The sequence below is a fragment of the Polyodon spathula genome, chromosome 7, assembly GCF_017654505.1.
Source record: "Polyodon spathula isolate WHYD16114869_AA chromosome 7, ASM1765450v1, whole genome shotgun sequence".
NCBI lineage: Eukaryota > Metazoa > Chordata > Actinopteri > Acipenseriformes > Polyodontidae > Polyodon > Polyodon spathula.
The window spans coordinates 53,433,019-53,458,358 of NC_054540.1; the positions used below are offsets into that span (position 1 = coordinate 53,433,019).

Genomic DNA, 25,340 nt, shown 5'->3' on the forward strand with positions numbered 1-25,340 from the left:
ACCACTTCCAGTCTTAAGAAAACGTAGAAAGCATATACATGACAAAAACTGCACAATTGCCTGAGGAAATTATAGCATTTGTTTTAAGTTGTCAAGAAAAGTAGTATTCGGTTAAACGTAGCTGGTTCTTGAGATGTTGGTTCACACACTGTGTTTTAAATTACAATTATGTAATGTTCTGCCAAAAATCCCCACGGTGAACACATTTTGTTGGGAGCTATGTGATTTTAAATTCAGAATGAACACTACTGTTTTAGGTCAGGCTGCACTGAAAGACAGGCCGAGTTTCCATGGTGACTAATACACTTTGGTATCCTGGTATGAAAAGAGATCAGCAATGACTCAGGATTGACTTAAGTCAGTGGAAATTAACCCTGGGTCTGAGGCAATTGGAATGCATGCTTTCTAACAGGTTTCAGAGCAGCCCTGTTGCGTACCTGAAGGTTACAGGGTTTACTTCTGAAAACCAGTTACTTTTCTCTGCTGCGTGCATTGACCTGTTATTGCTGTTTTGATGTTCTGTGTGTTCTCTTGGGTCTGAATTACTATTTCAGAAAGTTGCTGGAAGAAACCGATACCTGTCAGAACTCTTTGCGGATGTAACAGGTTTTAAAATATGTAGCATTAAATAATAAAAAAATTAAATAATTAAGAAAAAAACTTCTTTGCAAGGTATTTTAGGTGTGTATTTATGTGTTTTGTTTCATAACATGTTAAGGCAATGTGTATCTTTTACTGTAATCAATAAAAATTAAATTGTCCTTGCCAATATTTGAATCTAACTGTGCATCTCCCCTATTGTGAGTCTGTTGGAGGTTAGCTACCATGTTGTGTTTTGTTTTGTGTACTTGTTAAAATATTTTGCAGATTAAAAAAAACAAATTGGAAGATGAAACAGCTCACCTTTTTTCTCATATAACACTGGGAGGAAATGTTCTTTGTTTTAGTGCCCACCTAATTACTTTTGTTTCTTTTCTTTTCCCTTTCAGACTGAAAACTATTCCATTGATTCCAGTTATGTGAACAGCAGGGCTCACCTCATTAAAAGGTATATCTTCTTTGACATATTATGCATGCTTCTATTTTAAAAAATATATAAAGTGCTTGTTTGTGCGTTAATATTCACTATGCCCAAAGTAATACAAGCAATATTTATATTGATACTAAGTGACGTGGACCAGAAATATTATTTAATAGCAGGCATGTATCTGTTTATCAATGCACCATTTTCATGTATACAGCGAGTCTGGATGTCTAATATTGATGTCTCCATTTCAAAATCGCTGCCTCAACAAAATGCATCAGGCTGTTTTGAAAATGTAAATACTATTTGACTATTTGATATTAACATAATTTGTTCTTGACTTATTTATTGATTAATTTTTTTACAGATATATTTCTGATACTAAAATGTGGTCCATTTTTGGTCCAACTGAAAAAATGAAGAAAAAAAAAACATTTTGAAATAGAGGTTGTAGTTTGTAGAGACCAGAAACTGTTTTAAAAATGTCCCCATAATATATATTTAACAACGGGGTATGCGTTTAAGTGTAAACATGATATAATTATAACATGCACCAGGAGTCTAGCAACAAGGGACTGTGAAGATGTAGAACACAGAGACTTTGTGGAGGGTCCAGGGTGATTACTGTTATGATTCTTACTTCATCTGCACAAATAGAGCATTCTTTCTTTGTCTGTGTGTGTGTGGGCTTGAGATTTTTAATCCATTAAGCCCACTCTAAAAACGGCCTTGTATTTATGGAAACAAACAGCATTTAAGTGAAGACGCTGTCGTTTGATACAAAGGAATTCCCCTTCGAGGTCTAGACTATACTGGGGGATAGGTGAAATTACACTGATCACATCAGCCTCCTATACAGCTGCTACTGCAGACTCGAAACCTGTTAATGAAATACATTAGGAAAACTGTTGGCTGTTCAATTTACAAGTGGGCTCTCCAAAATGAAAATGGTTTAGTTGACTGGGAAATAGGATGTTCTTTTGATCAGAGATAAAGATAAAATAGCCTATTTGTTACCTGAGGGTAGTCAGCCAGAAAATGTTATACCCAGCTCAGTAACTGGAAGAAATCTAGGTTATTCATAAACTGCAAAAATACAGACCCAGTTACCAGACAATGATAGAAGATAACTGTAGATCCAGGTTATCCTTCAATAGAAACAGCACACCCCCACACCTCCCCAATGCACTATGCTGGTATATGGACTATATACAGGGTTATCCCTAAACCCAATAATGCTTGTATCAGATTGAGCAGGTCCAGTTTCCACCGAAGACAAGACTGAACCAACAACCTGTTGACCATCAAAGTAGAGAAATTAGGTTTCTGAGCCACCAACACCCTACCAGTTCAGCTGCCTACCACACTGCCAGGAATGACAGACTATATTTAGTCAGGCCTGCCAAGATGAGCTTGAGATTGCTTGCTGTCCTGTTATTAATCTGATCCATCAGGACGCCTCGGCTGCAGAGAGCAGACGCGCTTCGGGCAAGAGTTAGAGAGAGACAGGGAGAGACACGTTATCTGATCGGACTTACTTGACAGTAAATCAACGTTGTTTTTTTTTTTTGCTCTACATTCTAGCACTTCAACTTTCAAGGACTTGGAAGGGAACAGTCTCAAGGACAGTGGTCATGAAGAGAGCGACCAAACTGACAGTGAACACGATGTCCAGAGAGGGCTGTATGCTGACACGGCCGTCAATGATGTACTAAATATGAGTGTGCCCTCCACTGGCTCTCAGCTCCCTGACCAAGGTAAGCTTACCTTTTCCAAGCGTGTGTGCCATAGGGAGAACTAACTGGCTTGTTAATTATCTGGAGACTTGACCTGCTGTTCTGATAGCTTTCAACAGGACACGTGAACTGGTTTCTGATGGTCGAAACCCTTTTTTGTCTTTCAGGAGCTCTGCTGTTTGACGGTAGACTCCATAGCGATAACCAGTTACCTGACACCTCACATACTTTGGCTGTTCTTCCGTGAAAGTTCAAGGTTATTGAGCCTGTTGTTTTGGGGCTATCAAAAAAGATTTAGCTTGGAAGACAGGCTGGCAGGCAAACAGACAAAAGAGAGCCATACTGATAAACAGATATGTTTTTTAATGACATTCATAAAGTTTGATGACTCAGATTTTTTAAATTTTTGTTATGAATATCCCAAAACAGATCTGTATGAATGGCAGCAATTAGTCTAATGAAGGTGGAAGGTTAAAATATGCATTTTTTTCTCTCTTAAACTCTTGCATTATTCAGCTACATCCCTTAGTGGAAATTAATGTTGTTTTTTATTGTAAAGACATCAGATACTGTTGGCAAGAGCGTAGGAGGTCATATGGGCATTCGGCACTGTCAGTCACACTGATATGTTAGGGGAGCTTTTGAAGGGAAGTATATGCCACCTGTGAAAAGAGACACAAAAGCTTGTATTTTCAGACCCTTAGGGGTGTGATGTTCTGTGTTCAGATTGTGATTTAGACATGTCAAAGCTATCTTTCTAAATTACAGCTTAAGTAGACAAAAAAAAGAGAGAGAACTCTGTTTTCAAACACACTATTGAAAAGCTCTACAGTAATAGAGTAAAAATAAAAGGTATTATCACAGAAAAATTGACAGGTATTCCGATTGAATCAATTAATGTTCTCAGAACTATCTGCAAAACTTATTTATATACCTTAACACATTCATAGGGGAATTTAGTAAGATGTGAAACTAAACATAATAGCCCTACAATGCATATCTGAAATCATAAAATTGAGACAGAAGACCCCAAGAGTTAAGGACACCTCCTAGCACTGAACCTATTGCATTTCTAAAAACAGATTAGATATACTGACATGGGAACTCTCTCTCATCCTACAAATAACTGATACAGTTGATTTATTGGAGAATGGTGCAGTGAAGGAATTCTTTCGAAGGAAGGTGGATTTCCATTTCACAGCAGAATTCATGAGTTTGTTTGTGTAATTGTAGTGTTTGCATCATGGGGAGAAGCTGAAGGTGCTGGGTAAGTGTTTGCTCTGTAGCTCACAAGCAGGAGTGAAAAAAAAGATGGAAGAGCCATGCAAGAAGAAACTGAGTGGTAGTAGTTTAACAGTTAGAGCAACACAGACCGAAGAGAAAGAGGATTAGGGATTCCAGTAGAGCTGATTGTAAAGGAACATCACGTTATGAAGATTCTCAGGCTGACAAGAGTCACATTGGCCATTTAGGGCGACAGGGACATGGTCAATATGTATTTGCTTTATTTGCTTTCATCTGAAACCCCTATCTGTCTTTGTTTATTGTTTTTGTGTGTGTGTGTGTGTGTGTGTGTGTGTGTGTGTGTGTGTGTGTGTGTGTGTGTGTGTGTTTGTATTGCAATTGGTGTTGTTAAAAGAAAATGGAAGTAAAACATTAATCAATGTTAATTAGTAACAATACATGAAAAACAAGTAATAAAACAAGACAAACATGCAACCTTTAAAGATTTGCAATGGGAATTCTTCTGAGCTGGAGTATCTGTGGGGATTACGGCAGATTTCAAACAGAGTAATTGCCAAAGGAAAAGGGGTGTTTCTTTACAAAGTCTTCCTTTTTTATTTTTTCTTCCAAACAAACACAAGCAGGGGAAGGAAGGGGGTGCTATAAAACCCATTCTATTTTCTCTGGTTCACTTTGCAATGTAAATGTTTATCATTCTCACAGTTGCTGCTGATATTTGCACAGGGAAAGCTCGTATTCCTTTTTTTCAGAAACCCTGTCTTCATACTAATATGTGGGATAAGAAGATGCAGTATTTATAGGGTAGTCCCTTTTAGCCTTTCTGGTACCTACATGATTGGAATGTGGTCTCATTTTTCAAGGGACTTCACAGTTGCTTTGGATAGAATGTTGTTCAGAACTCTTGTATAACTGCTGTGGAGTTTTTCACATTCAAAAAAGCAGACTGAACCCTCATTTTGACAGACCCTGCTTCTTACAGCTCAGCTTCCCACACATCATGCTGGGATGTTGCTTGAAGGTACAGGCTCTGAGTCCTAAGGCAGTGTTTTAATCTATGACCTTGTGACCCACTGACCGCCTGCACCCTATTTAGCACTACTGTAACTCAAAGAGAGATAGTGTTTATATCTCTTTTGTGATGCTTCTGTCTGGAGGCTGCAGAGGGTTGCGGTGCAGCTCTCTTCCCCATTGTAATCAATCTGGTAAGTATTTTAGCAAGCTAAAAGGGGCTACCGCATGCCCAAAGGGGTAGGGTGGGTCGTTGGGTCACTTATTTCAAGTAAAGCGTGTCTAATGCCTTCAAGCTATTTGTTTTATGAACCTCTCGGCAAGCCATGCAAACCCATAGACTGCTGAGCTACATTATCAGTAAACAGCTGTTCTTTAAAAAATATTTATAACAGTAACAGGAAGTTCATTAGTCCACAGTACCATTCCATAACCTTCAAATATACACAAATCTTCTGACACAGATGAAATAATAGATTTTTTTTTACAATTGTAAACAATGTTGTGGTTATTTCCCATAGCGCTGCCATTTCCTAACACAACCTGTGATGCTAATATACTATTAATAATTACTATTATAATTCACTTGGAACTGCAACAGTGCTTTTACTAGTAGCAGATGGTATTAGGGGAGATTTGAAGTGCAAACCTAGTGTATCTAATTTTGAGTTATTGTCTCTTAACAGCTATAGCACTAAACACAATGTAAAACAGACTGAGAGCCTTCATCACTGGTTGGTGGTGCCCATTATCACTCAGCGGAACTTAAAAATGAACAGGTTACACGTCTAACAGAAGCGAATATTTATATTTGTAATGTTTTGGAAGGAGATTCAAATACAGCTCTGAGGGGTGTTGTTGTAGTCAGGGAATATTCAATTTTGCAACTCAGACGTTTTCTTCTTTGCTAAAACAATGAGGCTGGCAAGACAAACTCAAGAGCTGAATTAGAATCAGGAGGTGCTGGCGTCCCTCGTTGGCAATTCATCAAGGCTTTTTATTCTCTGTGCTGCGGGCTTTGTAATAATCATCCTTCCATTTTCGGGAAATCTTTCCCCTCCCTGATCGGCAGACCAGGAGGTTTGTAATAGCTGAGCTGACGTCCCGGAGCTTGCAAACAGCAATAACACTGGCACTTAATATCGAGTCTAAAGGGTTTTTTTCATTGTGTTAATAGTAAAAGAGAAAAAAAAAGAAAGGAGAGCATGTTTTCAACATATGGGCATTGACAAATGACAATTGCATAAAAAAATATTAGTGGTTGGTTAGGTTAGATGGTGAGATATATTTTTGATAGGTAAGATGTGTGCAAGGAAATGCATAAGTTAATACATTGTTGTTATTGTCACTAATAAAGCTACTGCTGAGTTTTGTGGGTTTAATTTTGCTCTGCTGGAGAATCACCCTGTTTTTTCTTCCTTAAAGCACTGAGTTTATAGAATTGATTTCACAGCTTAAAGCTGAGGTCAGAGTGAGAATGGTGGACTTCAGAGTTTTATTTAAAAACCTTTTTAAGACCACATTTATATTACTGATATTTACATCTGCTGTCAGGAATAGAGTTATTGTCTGTTCTGTCCTGTTTTTCCCTGGTTTATTATTTTATATCATTAAAACTGACTGTTTGGGTTAACATAACCCTTTTTCAGAAGAATACATATTTTTATTATTTTAAAAGGCCAGAGCAGTGAAAGAACAGGGTGACAAATTGAATGTGAAAAATTAAAAGTGACTGGGTTGGTGTAAAGATTGAGACCCTAGAAGACCCCCTGAAGTCTTTCATTCTAAAAGCAGGTCAGCCTGTCTTGTTGCCCTCACCTTCTACCTTGAACTCCCCCTGCCCAGCCGATGATCACCTGGGATTTTTAGAGGAAGTCCCTCACCTGGGTCTCTACTCTTTAGCTGCATCTGAGGAAGACAAGCTGAGTTTGCTGAGTTAATAAAAGGAACTTGTTTAAAAGTTAATGAGACAGACGGCCATGCTACCCGTAATCTGAGCTTCCTGGTATGGTCCCAGGTGATGAGTCATTAGCTCATTAGCTATGCATATTGATCGGAGTCAGACATCAGGAGCTGTTCACTTCCTGGGCCAGCAGAAGGCGATGCTGTGCACCGACATGCCCTTCCCTACAACTGATCCCAAACATGGGTGGTCTGACCCCTTGGGGCCATTAGAGGTAGGAAAAAACACTGGACCTCCATATAGACAAACAATGGCAGGTTAAACCTATAGGTCTGGATAGAACAGGCTAGGACTGAGGCATGGTGAGAACAGATTACTTTACTGGCTGGTAGATCAATCTAGCGGTTGGAGTTGAGAACAGGGAGACAGTCTGGACTAGTGGTCTGTTAAAGATACTGTGCTGCTTAGTTTTTAAAGGGATGGACTGAGGGCTGATTGGCTAGATCCGTTAACTGTGAGACTAGGTAACTGTAGCTTGAGTTTAAAGATTGAAATTCGGTCTTTTGTTATTATTATTATTATTTCCCTTTCCTAACCTTCCTTTTGGATTTTTGCAAACGAGAGCTTTAAACCAATGTGCTTCCAAGAATTTCAGGTCTGAACCTCACTTTAGTTCTGACACAGTGCTGACCTGTGGCTATCTAGTTCTTTGCCATGATTCTCTTTAGCCCAGCAGAGTCCTGCCTGGCGAGTTCTTGTTACTCAGAGCTCAGCACAACTGACACCAGAGAGTCTAGTCCTCCTGGGGCCGAGGTTGCCTGCTGCAGACCCTGGCATCCGTCCCATTGGAATCTTCCCCAGCATTCCATTAACTCCAGCAGATCACTCATTTTGGAGCAAATTATCACTTAAAGCCTTACAGGGGGTGGGGGGAGATTATGAGCAATCTGTTTTTCTTTTTCTGTCTAAACAAAAAAGATGGAGTCTGTAGTTTAAATAATATGTTTTCTTTCCTGGAAAATAATGGTCTAGTGGCAAGATGAAAGCCTTGTTGTTTGCACAGGGAAAACAGTATCTATTGTTTGATAACCAACTATCTCCTGACAGAATAAAAAGGAAGCTGCTGAGTTTCTGTCCAGAATACATAATCTATCTTTCTCAACAGTTCGACTGGAGAAAAAAAACAAACAGAATAAGCTTTTTTCACACCCTTCATTTTCTGCAGATCACTTGGGTTCATAATTACAATTTCTCCAGGTAAAAATGAAAATGCTGAAGTGGGTGTTTCTTATCAGATTCTACAGACCTGTTTTCTAAGAGTCTGTATTTGTATTATGCAGCCAAAGAAAAGAGGGACCCAACTGTTTGTTTTCTTTTTCATTCTGGCAGTCCAATAGAGCTTTTCAGTTTATCTCTGTCACTTTTAATTCCATTATATTAAAATGTTAATGAAATTCAATATAATGAAGCTGCTTTCTATTAATAGATCTCTCTGCTGTGGTATAATTACAGGAGTTTAGTAGCAGAGAAAAAAAAAAAAGTTATTACCCTGGACCTTTGGTCTGTATCCTATAGTAGTTAATTTGATAGAGAGGGGATTTTATTAAATGTAAGTATTTACTTATAAACGGATATTAGATAAACATTAAGGTCTGTGAGCGGTTGTTCTTTTTTCCAGCTCAACCAGCTTCTTCCTTTTCTTGCCCTTTACACACACATACACACCGATCACATAGGATTCTGGTATAATATAAATTGCCATGAGCTCCCTGCGATAGGATTAAAACTCAGAGCATTAGAGCAAGATGTATGCCGGATTATGCATTTTCAGCGGGAGATTGTATAAGTAAATGGGAGATCTTAATGGATTGTTTTTAAACGCCAACAGATAAAGCCAGAAGGTTTTGGGGGACATGCTATCATTTTTTGTTTGGTTATATTTACAACCAACCCCCTTAACACCACACAGTGTCCAGATGAATCATGTATAATTTAAATCATTCACCCTTAAGGCAGTAATTTACCTTTATAATTCAACAGACTGCTTGGCCTAACACCCCCACACACACCTCTTCCTAAAAGAATAAAAAAGAATCAAGTAGCTATAAAATTGTATAGCTCACAAGAATGCTCTGAAATGAGTTTTTTAATGACAGCGCTGACAGATCACAGTACTTAGGAGGGGTACCAGCCATATAACTACCAAAGACAAGCAGAGGCGGTAGCTTCAGATTCCAGCTGAAACACAGCGGCTGTTCTCCTCAAAGGGTGAAACTCCGCTATTACTGACCTGAATCCTCCAGCCTTTTTTCCCTTTGCCCTCTTGAATATTCCCTGCCCTGATCCAAGGAGGTAGCCCTTGAAAAGAACCTTGTGACTTTGTTTTCCTCTCGCAGGCTTTTATTCCTCCAGCAGTAAAAAACATTTTATGTTTCATGGCACTTTTATCTGGGGGATGCTACTAATTTATGCAAGTTGCACTAGACAGCATCACTTTAAAAAACTCAACTATATAATTGTTTCAGAAACTGGCAAAATAGTTGAAGCTGAGAACTGAGATCTGTGATGTCCGCACAGCTGCTATACTGAGATCAAACAGAGTCCTAGAATTGACTTTGGGCATTTCAATCTTTCTATCTCGAGGGGGATACATCTGAAAAACACCTCTTTATGTGTGGGTAGCTGGCTTCATTGTACAATCTTATATTGTCCTACTTCCATAGGCTCTTTTAAGTCATGAAAGAAAAAAAACAAAGAAGAAACTCATTCTTCTGCTCTGACAGTACAAGGATAAAATAGAATATAAAACTATATAGTCCACTCAGATCCAAATGCCCAAGCCTGAATGACACTTGGCATTAGATTAATTATGTAACAGTTATTTTCAAGCAGGCAACATCTTGTTGGGAAATCAAGTTTTAGAGATTTCTGTATTGCAGCTGAGTGCACAGCCCTGTGCCGAGTTCCCAGCTGTTGTAAGCAAGGCTGAATTGATTTGTTGAGCAGCGCTTGGGTGAGATGTCCACATGGGTTTATATCTGTCATGGGCAGAATGGGACTAATGGAATTTAATTCCTTGGGATACCACTGTCTTATCTGTAAGCAGGTACGGCTTCAGCTTGAACCCTTTAAAACAGTGTGTACAGTATTTATGACTAGAATTTTCAGCTCACAGTCCTCAGCTCAAACTACTGAGCTACACTGCCCCTCAACCCATAGCTCTGACCACTAGAGCACATCACCTCACTATCTTCTGCTTTTGAGCAGACCGCTCTGCAGGGTCATTGCCTCTGAATTAGGGGTGAACGTTGGCGCCTTTAAAACAAATGAGTCTGTGGTTGCATTTTTTTCCGTTTTATTTGCATTAATCAATGGGGTCCTTTGTCACGCAATGTAGCAAAATTGATTGCCGTATCTCTCGATTAGGACACCCAAGACAGTAATAATATTAACTGCTTTCTGTCACGTCATGGCCAAGGTGTTTATTAAGTCACCCTTTCGACCCTTCATAATAACATGACAAAAACCCTTCTTTTAGACATGCACGTTTAATACTGTCCTCATTTATGACATCCATATTTAGTTACATTAAGATTACCCTCAGTATCATTTGGTAGGTGGCTTTTAATCTTGGGGCCAGCCTGTAGGTTTAAATATTAGGCAGCTTGAACTCTCTACCTCTCCTTAATCCTGCTAAATCCTGCAAGGCACATGCAGTCAGCGAGATCGAAATTGAAGGAGAAAGCAGAGAAGAGAAAGCTTAGCCTCTGTTTGTTATCAAGAGTTCCTGTACTTCTCCTGAGACTACCCTTGACTCCTGAGATTGCCCCTTGAGTCATCCAGAAGATTGCAATGACTATTGATATGAAAAATAAATCACCTTTTATTATTTACATGTGTTTTCATGTGTGTGTATGTAAGTATGTGTGTGTGTGTGTGTGTGTGTGTGTGTGTTTGCTACATTTAGACTTAAAAAAGCAAACCTATTAAGGGAATGAAGCAGTATGTTTTAGACAAAGGCAGGGATTAGTAGTACCTTTAATGATTTGAACAACAATGTGGTTCATAGAGATTAATTTACTTTTTTAGAAAGCTATCAACCAATGACCCCCCCCCCCCCCCCCCCCACCAATCCAAGTAGTTTCCTACTAAGAAATGATTTGCAGTCTCTGCTTCATCACTATTGCACTTCACGCACTACAGGACCTGGCTGTAAATTGGCCAGATAGCTCAATCAAGTTTAAACACGAGGCACACCGTTTGTTAAAATGTGTATTCCTAAAATGCTTTCACCTGTACACTCCCCCCCCCCCCCCAATGGCATTTGGATTACTGCTAATAAATACAAGATGGGCACTAAATTAAGGAATTTCTGAGGCTCCCTTAGGACACATTACGTAAAACCTCTGTGTTCTTTCAGATTTAATAAGAAGCATCAGGGATTTCAAATAACATTATTTTGCAAATAAATCATATGGCCTTGCCTTTCATTACATGGCACACAAGCCTTGTGTGACCCACAAAACATTGGTTTGTATGTCATTGTAAATTAGGCAGCCTTTCAGTATGGTCACTGTCTTTAAGTGCAGCATCAGTCACCGTTATTCCTGCCATCTTCTCCCCCAGGGACCCTTTCCTTCCTGCGTGGCTTTCTTTGTGTTGCTTGCAAGGCGTTGATGTATTGCAATCCTTCTACTTGTTGAGAGGTCCAGTCCGACAAAGGCTTGCTCTCATTATATCAAGTCGTGGAGCTAATTGCTTATTTATTCATTAAGTCGTTTGGTTATGCAGTGTGTTTCACCAGGGAAAGCTTAATTAAGATATGACATCTTATGGTGGATACGATAAAACAGAAACCCAGAATCCCATTTATTTAATGTACATTAAATCTTATTCATTCTTTATTATCTGCTTTTCAATTATATCTGTTTAATGTGATCATATATATTTACAGGATTATTTTTGGTCACACATAAAGTTATGTGCGATTTTACATTGGACTCTGAAGATATAACTAGCCCTGTCTGTATTGTTTGCAAAACAATCGCAGTGCAATTTCATTGCAGAAACTAACTGTCAGATGCACTCATTACCACTGCAGAATTAGTTCCTGATAAATTGACTGGTACTAATGCTATGAAATGTAAGTAGTCAAGAAAACACTTGAATTACCATCTGTAAGACATCCTTCACAGAACCGCTGAATTGCTGTAATTTCATTAATACTTAATATCTTGTAAAAGGCAGGCTTACTAGCTGGCTGACTGGCTGGTGAACCACAAAAATACACTCTGAATATGAACTGAAGGAGAGATGGAAATAACTGGAAAGTGAGACTCTGTAACTACCTTGTACTATAGATTGATTGGTTACCCAGTTACGCTTCCACTATTTGTAAAAACAAGATCATAATACTCCATCTCGCAGTCCCCAAGGAGTCTTCTCCTGGGTGATTTATAGGAGGAAAACTAGGATGACAGCAGCCATTTGGGATTGTCCCAGGTGAGTTTTAACAGGAGCTGTACAACAGGACACTTTCCTAATGTCACAGCACTCCAATTTAACAACAGGGAGAGGGCACATAGCCTGATCCTTGTACTGGGTAGGAATCTACTGGTCTTGTCTTATTAAATCCCTTTATTGTTTCTGGTAGTGCTTATAAGATGAATGGGGGGATTGCTGTTCTGTCCCTATGTCTAGGAGGGGTACATTGGCTAGGTCACAGAGTTAAATACAGCTTGCACCTGCATCCAGAGGGAGGTTTGTTTTGCCTCATACCCGTGTTGAATTTCAACCTATGACCCACTAAATCAAGAGCAGCCTTTGTGTATTTGGTTTGAGATGAATCTTACACTGGGGGAGGAAGTAAGGGCAATTCTTCATGCCCATTTAGCCCATGGATAAGTTTACATACACAAGTGTCCATTTGTACCATAGGAGTTTGGTGCATGACAATGGGCTGGAACCAAAATAATTAATTTATCGTAAATGCCCTGCCAGAAAAAGCACATTTTGATTACTATTAACTTAGGTTGGATTAGTGACCTGGTATGAAGTTCTTTAACCAGGGTGTTTCATATAGGATGCCATTGGTGATAGACAACTCCACTCATTCTTCCAATGCATTCCTTTTTAATCGCTCCACACAATAGTGAGTGATATGGGAATGCAAAAAAAAAAGTGGCCCCAAAAGTGAAATCCCTTGGCTTGTGCTCCAGTGCCATCAATCCGCCTGCTTTTCAAGTGCAGTAAAATTCCTCATAAAAATTAACAGCCTATCTTCTCGTCGTACATCCATCTCAAAATTCAGGACATTTTAAATCAAATGCCCGGAGTAAACATTGTGTGACATTATTACCAGATGAGCTGTACCATATTTGCGGATAAATACAGATCCCTCGCCGCCTTTGCTGTCAATCCATCACCAGTCAGGAGCTTTAAATTCAATAAACCGTAGATTTATAGTGGATTTTTGTTAACCTTCCAGTCCCTGACTCTTCTTTTTTCCATAAATATATGGCTGTATTGCTGTAGTTTTGAAGTACTTGCTTCATACAAAAATAAGACCATCAGCATTTTAAGTATTTTGGCTCATCACAGGAGCACAAATACTTTGTCCTGTTGGATAGCAGGCTGGTGGTCTAGGGATCCTATTAACTCCTGCTTTTTGCTCAGTGTAAGCAGTTTTGGGCGCTGTTTAAAAGTGCAGAGCTGGTCAGATGCAAACAGTTACCCTTCATTAGCGACAAACAAGCAGACAACATACAAGCTGTCTGAGGTGTCTCTGTACTCTTCTCTATGTGACAATATAAGAGAAGATAGCTTGGCTATTTTTGTTGTGGCTGCCAGGCCAAGAGTGTGTGGGAGGGGAGGTATCATGTTTCGCTATTATACGGAATAACACAAGATGCCATCTGTATGCAATGAGAATAGCTGGACCCAGGATGACTTTCAGAAATGAGAGACTAAAGTGCTGCTTGTTTTATTGCACTCATTCGACTTTAACCATTGCCCTGCTATGTGATTACTTTATGTTGTTCCAGCTCCTTCTGTTTCAATGTTTTCAAACAGCAGTGTATTTTTTAATTTTGTTATTTCATTTTTTTGTGTTATTGCTCATTTCTCAGCACCCTCCTATTTGTGAATAACAAGTGTTGAACCAACAATAGAAATAGAACACAACAGTACCACAAAGCTTCTTCTCCTACAATAGAGACTTGAGACAGTCCTTAATATCTATTCTCATTCCTCAGTTCAGTATTGACTGTCTATAACGTTTCCGAATAACTACCTCTCTAAGCATTAGGGTTTGAAACTGTAGTCAAGTTTTCTTCTTGTAAGATTACAGTGCCATTTGTATTTGTCACTTTCATTCTTTGGAGTGAAAAGACTCCAAACCTGACAAACCCAACTGCTGGTCAAGTTATTGGAGATGTTTTCTTCAAATAAGCAGTTATCTCTGTCACGTTTAAGGATTTCAACTCCTAGGGCCCGATCGTCGATCTTCGCACAATCCCCTCGCTTAATTTGTGCCTTGAAAAAAATACGGCACAAAGCAGTTGCGAGACATTGGGATATAGCAGTTTTTTGAGCAATTCGCAAATCTTGCTTGTGCCTCGCAAAACCGTCTTCACATTCACTACCAATATAGCAATTGCAGCGAGAATGCAGAATGATGGACAGTCACCATTAGTAATTTGACAAGCTGCTATCATTGGTGTTGCCACAGTATGTACCGATATGACAGCAGACGTGCACACATACATACAAACCATTCAAATACACAATTGGCTCCAAAGCTATGGGGTTGAGTTTTCAAATTAATGAACTGAAAACACCACTGCTTTATTGATTGCGGACAGTATTGTATCACAAGGAAATACTATATAGGTTTCTTTAAAGGCCAGCTGATCCAACATAGTTGTATGTTTTTGAAGTAAAATTAAAAAAAGGCTTTGGATACTGTCTGTTTTTTTTTTTTTTTTCTAAATTATTTTTTTTAATATATGTTGTGCCGTGACAAAGTCTAGTTACTCTCTGATTTGTAAATGTAACGAGTTCATTCACCTGCAAAGTAAACATCAATCAAGCATTTTTATATACACAATACATAGAAATGCATTATGTTATTCATTGTACTCACCCATTTGAACATCATGATTAAGCCCAGTTTGTAAGGTTTTTCATTATGACATTTTTTTTTTTTGTAAGAATAATAATTAATTCTAAATGCACCCCTAAAATGTTAATTAACCCCTCACTGGTAATGCACAGCATACCTAACCACAGCCAAATAAAGCAATGGGCCACAAGATGGGTGTATGACTTATCTCTACAATTAATTTACAGATATGTGGCAACACACAGCAAAGATAACAGGCAGGACCCCCCCTCCCCTCTTCATCCTTCTCTCAATCTTCATTTCCATACTTTGATTGTACACGTTGGATGCCGATATGTCTGTAGAGCAGTGAAGAACACATATAACTGTATATGTAAACACACTATCCTGTCCATTATATCAATACAGTGATAAAACACGTAACTGATCTGCCCATCTGGATAAGGGGGGGGGGGGGGGGGGGGGGGGGGGGGGGTTGTTGAGGTTCTGTACTATTGCAAGTTTGTGCTATTGTACTCAACTCCAGAGTGGACCATTACTCCGACACTATTTGAGTCAAGGGTGTGCAGTTATTGGAACTAGAGGTGTGCAGTTATTGGAACTAGCTCATTGCAATTATTGCACAGATATTGATGTATTCAGATGAATTAGGGCTTTCGCCCAATTCAAATTTGATTGCGCTACGTGAATATTGAATGTCCACCTAGAGTACATTTGCATCACACACTTCTAATTGCCGATGCATTACCATATGCTAATAGGACCGTATTAAAGGAACAGAAGGAAGTCAGTGTGCTGGACAGAGGTGAGAGCATGTTTCCACACTCCTCTGTTGGGCATGGGAATATGCTATAAATGTCACTATGATATGAACACGTTATATATGTTATGGAAACAAAAAAAGAGGCTTATTGCTTGTATTTTTTTGCCGCAAATTGACTATGGTTAAAGCACTGGTATATTCTGGTATATAAAGCTATTCAATGTAAATTATATGAATATACTTATTTAAATGAATACCTTATAGCTTCCCATAGTAACCATAGCCTCAGATCTCATTCTTTTTTGCATTTTAAAATCCGAAGTTCTACTGTAAAGTTCTATTTACAGTATAATCGTAAATCTCGAAAAACTACTCTCTTCTAAATCTTTTGTGGTCATTTTTGTATTACTTTAGTATAAATACATGTTAATTTGGATTCATATGTTGTTTTTTTCTGACTTTATGTGAACGAAAAGACACACATTTGCCCGTTTTCCCATTGGAAATAGTGATATTTTGAAATATCACTGTCCTGGTCACAAAAGCAAAGTTTGTGGGGAATAATAACCATTTTCTATACTTTTGATGCATAAGCAATTAGGAAATAACACTTACTACCCAGGAACAAAAAAAAAAAAAAAAAAAATTGTTACACTGTGTTATTATTGAAAATGTCAAAAAAGCACTTTATCTACATAACATCTGTATCTCAATTTAAATGTCTCGTAAGATCTTAAATGTTACATTATAACTGATAAACATGAAATTCTATGCATTTCCTGTTTCTCTGCTATGTGTAATGCTTGGCAACCTTTAGCCAACAGATTCTCAAAAGGCAGTTGCAGCTGGTGGAGCCTGTTTTCTATCTTGCTTGCCCAATTCATATTGCTAAGTGTTTAATTGCTTAGTTTATTAGATGCATACTGTATAGAGATATGTTCAGATATGAATTATTTTTTTTAAATGCCTTGCTTTTATGTGACTCACTGAAATCCAGGGTGATAGCTAGTTTAATCATAATATACTCTCTGAGTGTTGTTTTTCACTTCAAAACAACGTGATAGTTTGTTAAATTGCCCTTCAGCGGACTCCCAGCTGCTATTAAATGGTCCAGATTTTCGTTATAATTAAGTTATTTATTATTAAGAAGACCTTTATGCATAATTATGTGTGAAAGTGTGCTTTTGCATCGGTTAAGCGCTTCCACTGAGTTCGAGATAGGATCCTTTAAAAGCTAGTGTTATTATTGGAGAGCTGGGGAATGCATGTGTGTAGGTAAGAACTTTACTCTTACAGGAATACCTGATTAGGTCTGTATTAATATTTCTACTGACAGGTGCACAAGTGTGTGTGTGTGTGTGTGTGTTTGAGACAGGCCATTGTTGCTGTGGCAACGCAATTGACAATTGATGATGAAAAGGCCTTTCAAAATGTGGGCCTGTGTGTGTGAGTCTGGTAATTACAGAGTAGATTGAGCCACTTATTGTGCTGGAATAGGGTTTTTTTTTTTTTTGTATAGACCACACGCTAACTTTTTTTGCAGGTGACAAGTTGTAAAGCCATGTAAGGCTCATAAATGGTTTGAGTATGGATGTGTCCATTGTGATGGCTACTATGTATGTTTGAGTGTGTGTGGCCTGCACTGGTCCCTAGAAGGTTAAACTCTGATTGATATTTAAGGTGAAATATTTACCCCAAAGACTAGTGAAAGAAATCCACAGCACAGCCTTTCATAAAACATTAATGATGATCCCTGGATGAAAGAGCCCTCGTCTAAGCAGTTCTGCTGTTTCCTGGAGTTTTCCTTCCTTTACGTTGCCAGACCACCTCCTTTAATGATATGTGACACCTGAGTGTAAGAATGGCCTTGTTTCCTGAACCAGAAGTCTGTTTATCAGCCTGCTCAAATTGCACTGACAGTTTTTGCCCCCTTTAACGCCATGGAGCATAGACTGGCATTCAATCTTTAAAGACTGATCCAGGCTCAAGAGCCGAAACGCACCTTAGAAAGAGAAATCAGCATAATTGTTGACTTTAACTGGGATATATGTCTTGTCGGAAGCACAAGATAGAGGCGCATACTTGGTTCAATGACACTTTCCCACATGCCCTTGCTGTCTGTCTTTGCCTCTCAGATCACTGAGAGGAACTTCGCAAGCTGTGGAGCTTGACCCCAAGGCATCATGGTGAATGTTATTCTTAAGTTTGTTTCCTACTGGACTTTGTCACAAAGCAGACATTAGCAATTGTGCACCGAGACAGAGTGTGCTAGTTGAGCAGCTGATTCATATGTTATCTGTTGCATTCTGGGAGCTGAATGTATCACTGCTTGTAAAGATAATAATATTTTCATATTTTTAATTAGGGGGACTGTTACATTTTTATAGATTTGTAGATGCTACAGATTTTTTAACTCTTTCAGCACATATGCACGTATTTGCACTACTGGAGACTTAATCCTTTGTTTGTGTGTGTCTGTATGTGTGCGCCTGTTCTGTCGGTATGTATGTACAGTGTGTGTGTGTGTGTGTGTGTGTGTGTGTGTGTGTGTGTGTGTGTGTGTGTGTGTGTAGGTAAGTATTAACAACTTAGATGTCCCTGTGAAGGGAAGGTTATCTGTCCAGATGGCCTGATAGGAAATATTTATAGAATGAACCAAAGAGTTTGAAGCAGCAGAACTGGCACTATGTTAACGTGAGTAAATTATTAAAAACAGTTTTGTTAAATAATGGGAAAGAAAAAGTAGACAGCTCTTGAAACTTGAATGTAGATTGTTGCTTCATACTGTATAATCAAGTGAAATCTGTCACGTCTTCGTGATACAACAAAAGACTGACTGTATACAGTGCATTTTGTTCCTGTTATACACCTTAATTATACATTTATAACCACAGCAACCTCCACAACACAAACATTATGATAACTTTTCTTTTACTTCAAAATATAAATTGTCGTAGTTTATTTATTGAAGTACATTTTTGATAAAAGCAATACAACCTTAAATTTGACAGTTCAGATCCACTCTATGTGTCTTTTAAAAAAAAAAATATATATGTATGTATGTTGTTTGTTAAAACATAAGAACACAGCCATCAAGTAGTGTGGATATACATAGCTGTGCAATCCTCCTGATAATAAATATGTTCCGGGGGACTGTAACTCAAATGTATCAAAAAATAAATAAAAAAATTACATTGATAAAGAAAAAAAAAAACCCTTAATGGTAGGTTGTGTTCTGTTCCATTTATTACTGACATGTGACTGACAGGAGATTATTACTTCTAGAGTGTTATAGTAAGGCTTATTGTCATTGCCTGTCTTCACTTTTCTGATTGGGTCTTGTGAATGTTTTTAGGAGACCCAACAGGATCTATTTTATCCCAAACATTTACTACAGCTGTTAGGGTGAACACAGTCAGGTTTCCAAACCTAGCTCTAGTTATTCAATTACAACATGGCATGCTGCAGTACAAAGCAAACTTTCCCCTCCCCCCCGCTTTCCACCTTCAATATAAGGTATTGTCTTTTTATCTGAGTTTCTCAATGTAAAACATTTTAAAACATCAGCACAGAGGGGGCATATAATTACATTTTTGCTAAAGATGTTTCCTTTTTTCCTTCCTACACAGATCCAAATGAGACCTTTCACTGCCGGGAGGAATGCCGGATTCTCGGGCACTCAGACCGCTGCTGGATGCCACGAGTCGGAGTACCAGCCCGAGCCAAATCTCCGGAGCATGGCCGCAACATCATTGCTCTATCCATAGAGGCCACCACTGTGGACGTCCAGCCCTATGAGGACTGTGGCACCAAAAGGACTTTTGCCACCTTCGGCAAGGATGGCTCTGAGCTTGGTCAGGATTTGGAGAGGAGCGAGATGAAAGTGAAAAGGACAGTTGATGTACCCATCTGCAGCCCCAAGGCCAACGGGGCGATCCGTGAGGCCGGGAACGGGCGAGAGGACGTGAGCCCCCTCACATCGCCCGTGCACTTAAAGAGCCCCCTCTGCTCCAAGCCCCCAGCCTCTTACAACACCCTGCACCGCCGCGACGCTGAGAGGATTGCCAACCACAGCCTGCTGCGACAGCCCGAGGGGAAGGACAGTGAGCCATCGGTCAGGGAAATCAACCAACTCCTTCACGACAGCAGAGACAAAGACTCACCAGGCGGGAAACGGCTCAAAGATATTGTTCTCTAAGAAGTGGAGGAAATAAAAGGTTCAAATTAAACATAATTTACAGCACACATTTAAGGGTATCTGCTTATTTTCTGAAAGGACGAGTCGTTTACTCGATAGGAGATAAGCTTGGCTGGAAATCAAGGGTGTCTTGGACTGAAGTCCATGGATTTGTGTTCTAGCTGTTTTTTTGTTCACTGTCCTAGCAGAGGGAACTGTAAGGGTGCTGATTACTGTGTAACTTGCCAAATCCTTCCCCTTTGATTCACCGGAGAGAGAGAGCAAATCACCTAGTTTTTACTCCTGTAAAAATGGACACAAATAGATTTACGCCTTTTTTCTTTTTTCTTTTACTACCATAACGTGCTGTGTGGAAATAAATATTTGTGTGTGCGTGTGTTTTTTTGTTTTTTTTTAAGGTGTCACCAGTGGCTACAGTGCTTTTATATTATCAAAAAAAAAAAAAAAAAAAAAACTATCCTCAGTGTGTTCTCATTGTACCCGAAGTTTCCCTTTGTATGATAACAGAACTTCTCCCTTGGTGTTTCCCTCAAGATGATACTCCCTCCTTCCTCACAGTGAAGAAGCTGTGGTGGATGATCTTTGTTTTTCACACTGATGGAGCTGAACTCTTAACAGTCAGTTGTGGACATTTGTAGCCTTGAAGGAAAAGAAATGACTCAATTATTAGAGTCTCCTGTCTCTATTAGGGGCTTGGGGTGGGAAAGGGAGATGTATTGGGTTACAGTTTGTTAATACTTGGGACCTAACTTCATTTAAACTGCCTAACATCTGGGCTATGGGACTTGTTATAGAAATGATCATCACTCACACATCTTGCTGTATGTAAAGCTCTGTATAGATTTTTTTTTTCTTAATAACCAGTTGTTTTGTGACAATCCCTTTAATGTTTCCAAGTTTAAAGAATAAACAGCAGGGGTGTTCAGCTGAAGCAAAATTAGTGTTTTGTTACACAAACACACAGAGAAAAAAAAAAAAGTAAAAAGTATATGCCAAAATATATTTTATAACTAATTTAAAAAATCTATTATGAGAAATGTAATGCTGTATAGTTATTTTATTAGTAAGTTATACTTGAATTAACAGGCTTTTTATTTTGTTTGTTGTTGTTTTTTTTTCATTTGCAAAAAAAAAAAAAAACATGGACTCTTGTTTGAAATGTTATCCCTGGCAACTGTTGATTTGCAGGCTACCTTGTTGTAAAAAAAGTTTCTTATTGGTTGATTTCTTGTGCCATCAAGTTTGTGGGTAAATACGGTACAAAGTTCAATGCCTGGTACGCCAATTAAATTAGCTTGGATAAAAATGGAAGACAAACCAAAAATGGAAAAATGATGGGAGAGTAATTAATCTTAATATTTAAGTAAAAAAATTAAAAAATTAAAAAAAGTTGAAAACTAGCTTTGTGAGCTGGGAAGACAGTCTATACATTTCTGCTACTCTGTATGTAAGCCAAGGTTTATATCTGTGTCGAGAATGCATAGTCTTTTTGATCTAGTATGGTGAGTTTGTTGTCTTGCAGGGAGAGATAGAGGAACCAAGTTGGGAGGCTGTGGGAAACCAAGTTGGAAATGAAATATCCCACAACTAGTACTGTAGATGCAGCTGAACTGGGAGTGGGCTGTATACCAGCAGCTGCTCTCTTCCCATCTCTGATGTGGTTAACCAGACAAAGGTATTGTTTCTGTGGACTATGAAAAACAAAAATGCTGAAACAAAGAGAGAAAAAAATATACAAGAATATTGAGGCTATATGTACTGGATTATTTGAATTAAAAAAAAAAAATGGTACCAGTCAGTGGATTTTCAGTTGCTTTGCAATATAAAACACATTGAAATAAAGCGCAGCAACATTAGAATTGAAATGAAACAGGGCTCAAACCTGAATGTTTGCAGGTCTCACAAACAGCTTGTGGCAACAGGAACATCAGAATAAAATAATCACTGAATGTATACAGCCGCTTATTATTAAACTATTAAATGTTCTCCATATTGTATCCTTGTGTTTTCCTTTTTTTAAAGTGTGGGTTGCTCATTTTGGATGTCACCTGCACCAGGTTTTGCTTTAGGGTGGTTGTGTATGTCTGATTGGAGTTAGTGCATATGTAAATGTGCAACTTTTTTTTTTTTTTTTTTTTTTTTGGATTAATTTTAGTTAAAATTTTCAACAATACACCATTCAACACAATTCACAAATTCATGGAAAAATAAAACAAAAAAAACAAAATAAGAAAGCAAAACAAACAACAAAATAAAAAAAAAAATCCCTGCATTGATGGGCACAGGTTTTAAGTTGCTCGGAAGCAGTTCTGCTGGTTTTCAGAGGAGCATGCTGTGATTTGTATATGCTCTGTATGTTTCTGCATATCCCCATAACTAGTTATTACTCCTCACAAGTTCTTTTCCACCTCAGTAGACAGGGAGCATTGTATAGCATTACATCTGATGTTAAATAAAGGAATGCCATCTTCAATTGCGTGACTCATTATAAGTCAGTGGGGTCCAGTTTAATGATCTAAACAGTGGAGGATCTGAATACCTTGAACTTTATACTAATCCAGCTGGGTTTCCCCTCTGAGGGATATATTGACCTGCTTGTTAACATGACTAGGTTTGTGAAAATAAGTATAACAATCTACCAGTGTTTTATATAATTCAAATATACCCCAATATTTTCAGTGTAGGGTGTCTCTTATTGTACAGTATAAGACCTTGTATTAAAAATGTTATTGTACAGTATAGCCGTACTTGTTCAGTTTCCACAGCTAGGAATCATAAGAGACACCCTAAATACGTTGTGTGAACCTATGGTGGTGTATCTGGAGTTACGGTACATATATTCAAATATAATTTTATGAATGGGTTATGTACTGTATGCTAGGTAACGTAGATTGACTTTATTAATTAAAACCATTTATACTGAAGATACACCGTAACTTCACATGTTGTAGTATAGCTAGACTGTAGATACCCTAACAATATAGAGAAAGCACAGATGCAGCTGAAGTTCAGTTATAATATGTAATGACACTTTAAATAGTGTTAGAGAAAACCACATGGAAATCCACTCATGTCAGCTCTGCCGTAGGCAGGTTTGCAATGCATTCTGGGTGAAACAGGAACATGAATGCTGTTAGTCGTTTATCATGAAGTGACTGCTACTATAATGTAAGGACTTTCTGATACTCCCGGCTGCATTTATAAATGACTATCTGAAAATGATTGAGAGGCAATCTCTTATGTAAACACTTCAATGTATGCCACACATTGCTACTGTCAAGCACAATGTGAGAGGAGCTAGTACAGCAGTCAGGTTACCCTGACTATTCATGCCAGCAGTTTGATGCAGCTCAATTTGTTAGTATTGATTTTTTGTTAAAAAGTCTATTTTGTTTATTTAAAAAGCTTGGTATAACATAATAAAATAATAAATGAGTAGTTGTTTCATTCTTCTTTATTTGTCATGCATTTTAAATGCAGGGCAAGGGTTGGTGTTTTTTTTTTTTTTTTTTTTTTTTTTTTTTCTAGGTTGCACCTGAATGGCAAATAATTTGAAGTTCATTGGTCTAGAAGAGCAGCAACTCCTTGATAATAATTCAGGGAGGATTTTTTTATTTTTTTTTCTCTAACATCACTTCAGAAAAGACACAGCAGTCAAGCTTTTGATTTCAGAAAATTGCAAAGTAACTCATCCCTTCAGAATATATACATGCAACTGAAAAAATCAGCATTCACATTACGGGGATCCCAGAGGGTGCGTACCAATAACTACAATAAAAACAGAAACTGATAAAAGAGAAAGCTGAGCTTTTCATATTAATTTACTACAACAGTGCCTGGCCTCAGGTAGTGAAAAGATGAATAATGAGTTCAATTATTTGCACACTCGCCTACAATGTATATACTGTATATACAGTACCTGCATACATACACTGCTGTCAAAGAAGCCAGCAGCGGTTGAGAGCAATTTCATGAATATCAAAATATATTTGTAGTTTTCAGTATATGGCCATGAGGTTTGGTTATCAAGTGGGTTAACTGAAATGACTCAGATTGACTGACAAAGCCCTAGGAGAAGCCAATTGTGAGATTGATGCAAGGCTATTATAATTCCACATGTCATTGCAACTGATTGTAGCTACAATAGCTATGGGTTTGGAAACCTTGTGAAAATTTATTTCAAATAACTGATTGTCAGGTTCCACTTACTGGCATACAATGGCATGAAACAATGCTTTAGATTATGCTGGACTTTTCACACCACTGCTTTTCTCATTAAACGCAGAAAGCTTGTCAATTGAAAAAGAAAAGTTAATGAAAAGGTACCGTAAATAGAAAAATAATAAATCAAACCTGGAACTTGCATTAGTAGATAGACACACAAATTCGGCTGGCCGTGTGTCTGTGAATGGTCTGGGTTTTATATACACACCTATACAGACATATGCATTCGTTTTGGTTCTGAATTTGTTTTCATTTTTCCAGCTAAATGCAAAACACATTATCTTGTGTTTATGAAAATGAACTGAAGGCGTTACCTTGAGTCAGTTCACACAGATCTGCATACATTTTATATTCAGAACAGGAGAAACCAAGAGTCAAAGAGAGACTGGAGGAACAGTGGGTGAACACAATGATAGTAACTCAGTATGCATTGCTCAGGTTTGATTCCTGGTTCTAGTGTATCAATATCAATCCAGTGGCATTACAATAGTTCTGTACAAAACGAAAAGCTACAATTGTAGGTACCATTGGTAGAATGATACCACAAAGGTAACATTTTAGTTTCTTATGTACCAGATACACATAATAGCTTCATTATGAGGACTGACAAGAAGAGGGTTGAGGATTGAGTCGAGGAGGGTTGAGGATTGACTCGAGGAGGAGTGAGGTCTGATGTCTGACGATTGACTCGAGGAGGGGTGAGGACTGACTTGAGGGTTGAGGATTGACTGGTGGAGGGTTGAGGATGGACTCGAGGAGGAGTGAGGTTTGATGTCTGACGATTGACTCAAGGAGAGGTGAGGATTGACTCGAGGAGGGGTGAGGATTGATTTAAAGAGGGGTGAGGTCTGCTGTCTGACGATTGACTTGAGGAGGGGTGAGGATTGACTTGAGGAGGGGTGAGGATTGACTTGAGGAGGGGTGAGGATTGATCTGAGGAGGGGTGAGGATTGACTTGAGGAGGGGTGAGGATTGACTCGAGGAGGGTTGAGGTTTGACTCGAGGAGGGTTGAGGTTGGACTCGAGGAGGGGTGAGGTTGGACTCGAGGAGGGGTGAGGTCTAATGTCTGATGATTAACTTGAGGAGGGGTGAGGATTGACTCAAGGAGGGGTGAGG

General features: G+C 38.5%; 1 protein-coding gene across 5 annotated transcripts in view; it reads left to right on the plus strand.

Moving 5' to 3' along the window:
* Positions 1-20,371, plus strand: part of pcdh19 (protocadherin 19) — a 46,277-nt gene extending 25,906 nt beyond the window's left edge. For 4 of the 5 annotated variants that reach the window (XM_041255864.1, XM_041255866.1, XM_041255865.1 and 1 more), the window contains exons 3-5: positions 990-1,048; positions 2,609-2,781; positions 19,431-20,371. In XM_041255864.1, coding sequence (XP_041111798.1) covers positions 990-1,048; positions 2,609-2,781; positions 19,431-19,999 — 801 coding nt within the window. In that variant the 3' untranslated portion in view covers positions 20,000-20,371. Of the gene's footprint in view, positions 1-989; positions 1,049-2,608; positions 2,782-2,927; positions 3,032-19,430 lie in introns of those variants that run through there. The other variant, XM_041255868.1, reaches the window with a different exon arrangement.
* The last annotated feature ends 4,969 nt before the right edge of the window (positions 20,372-25,340 follow it).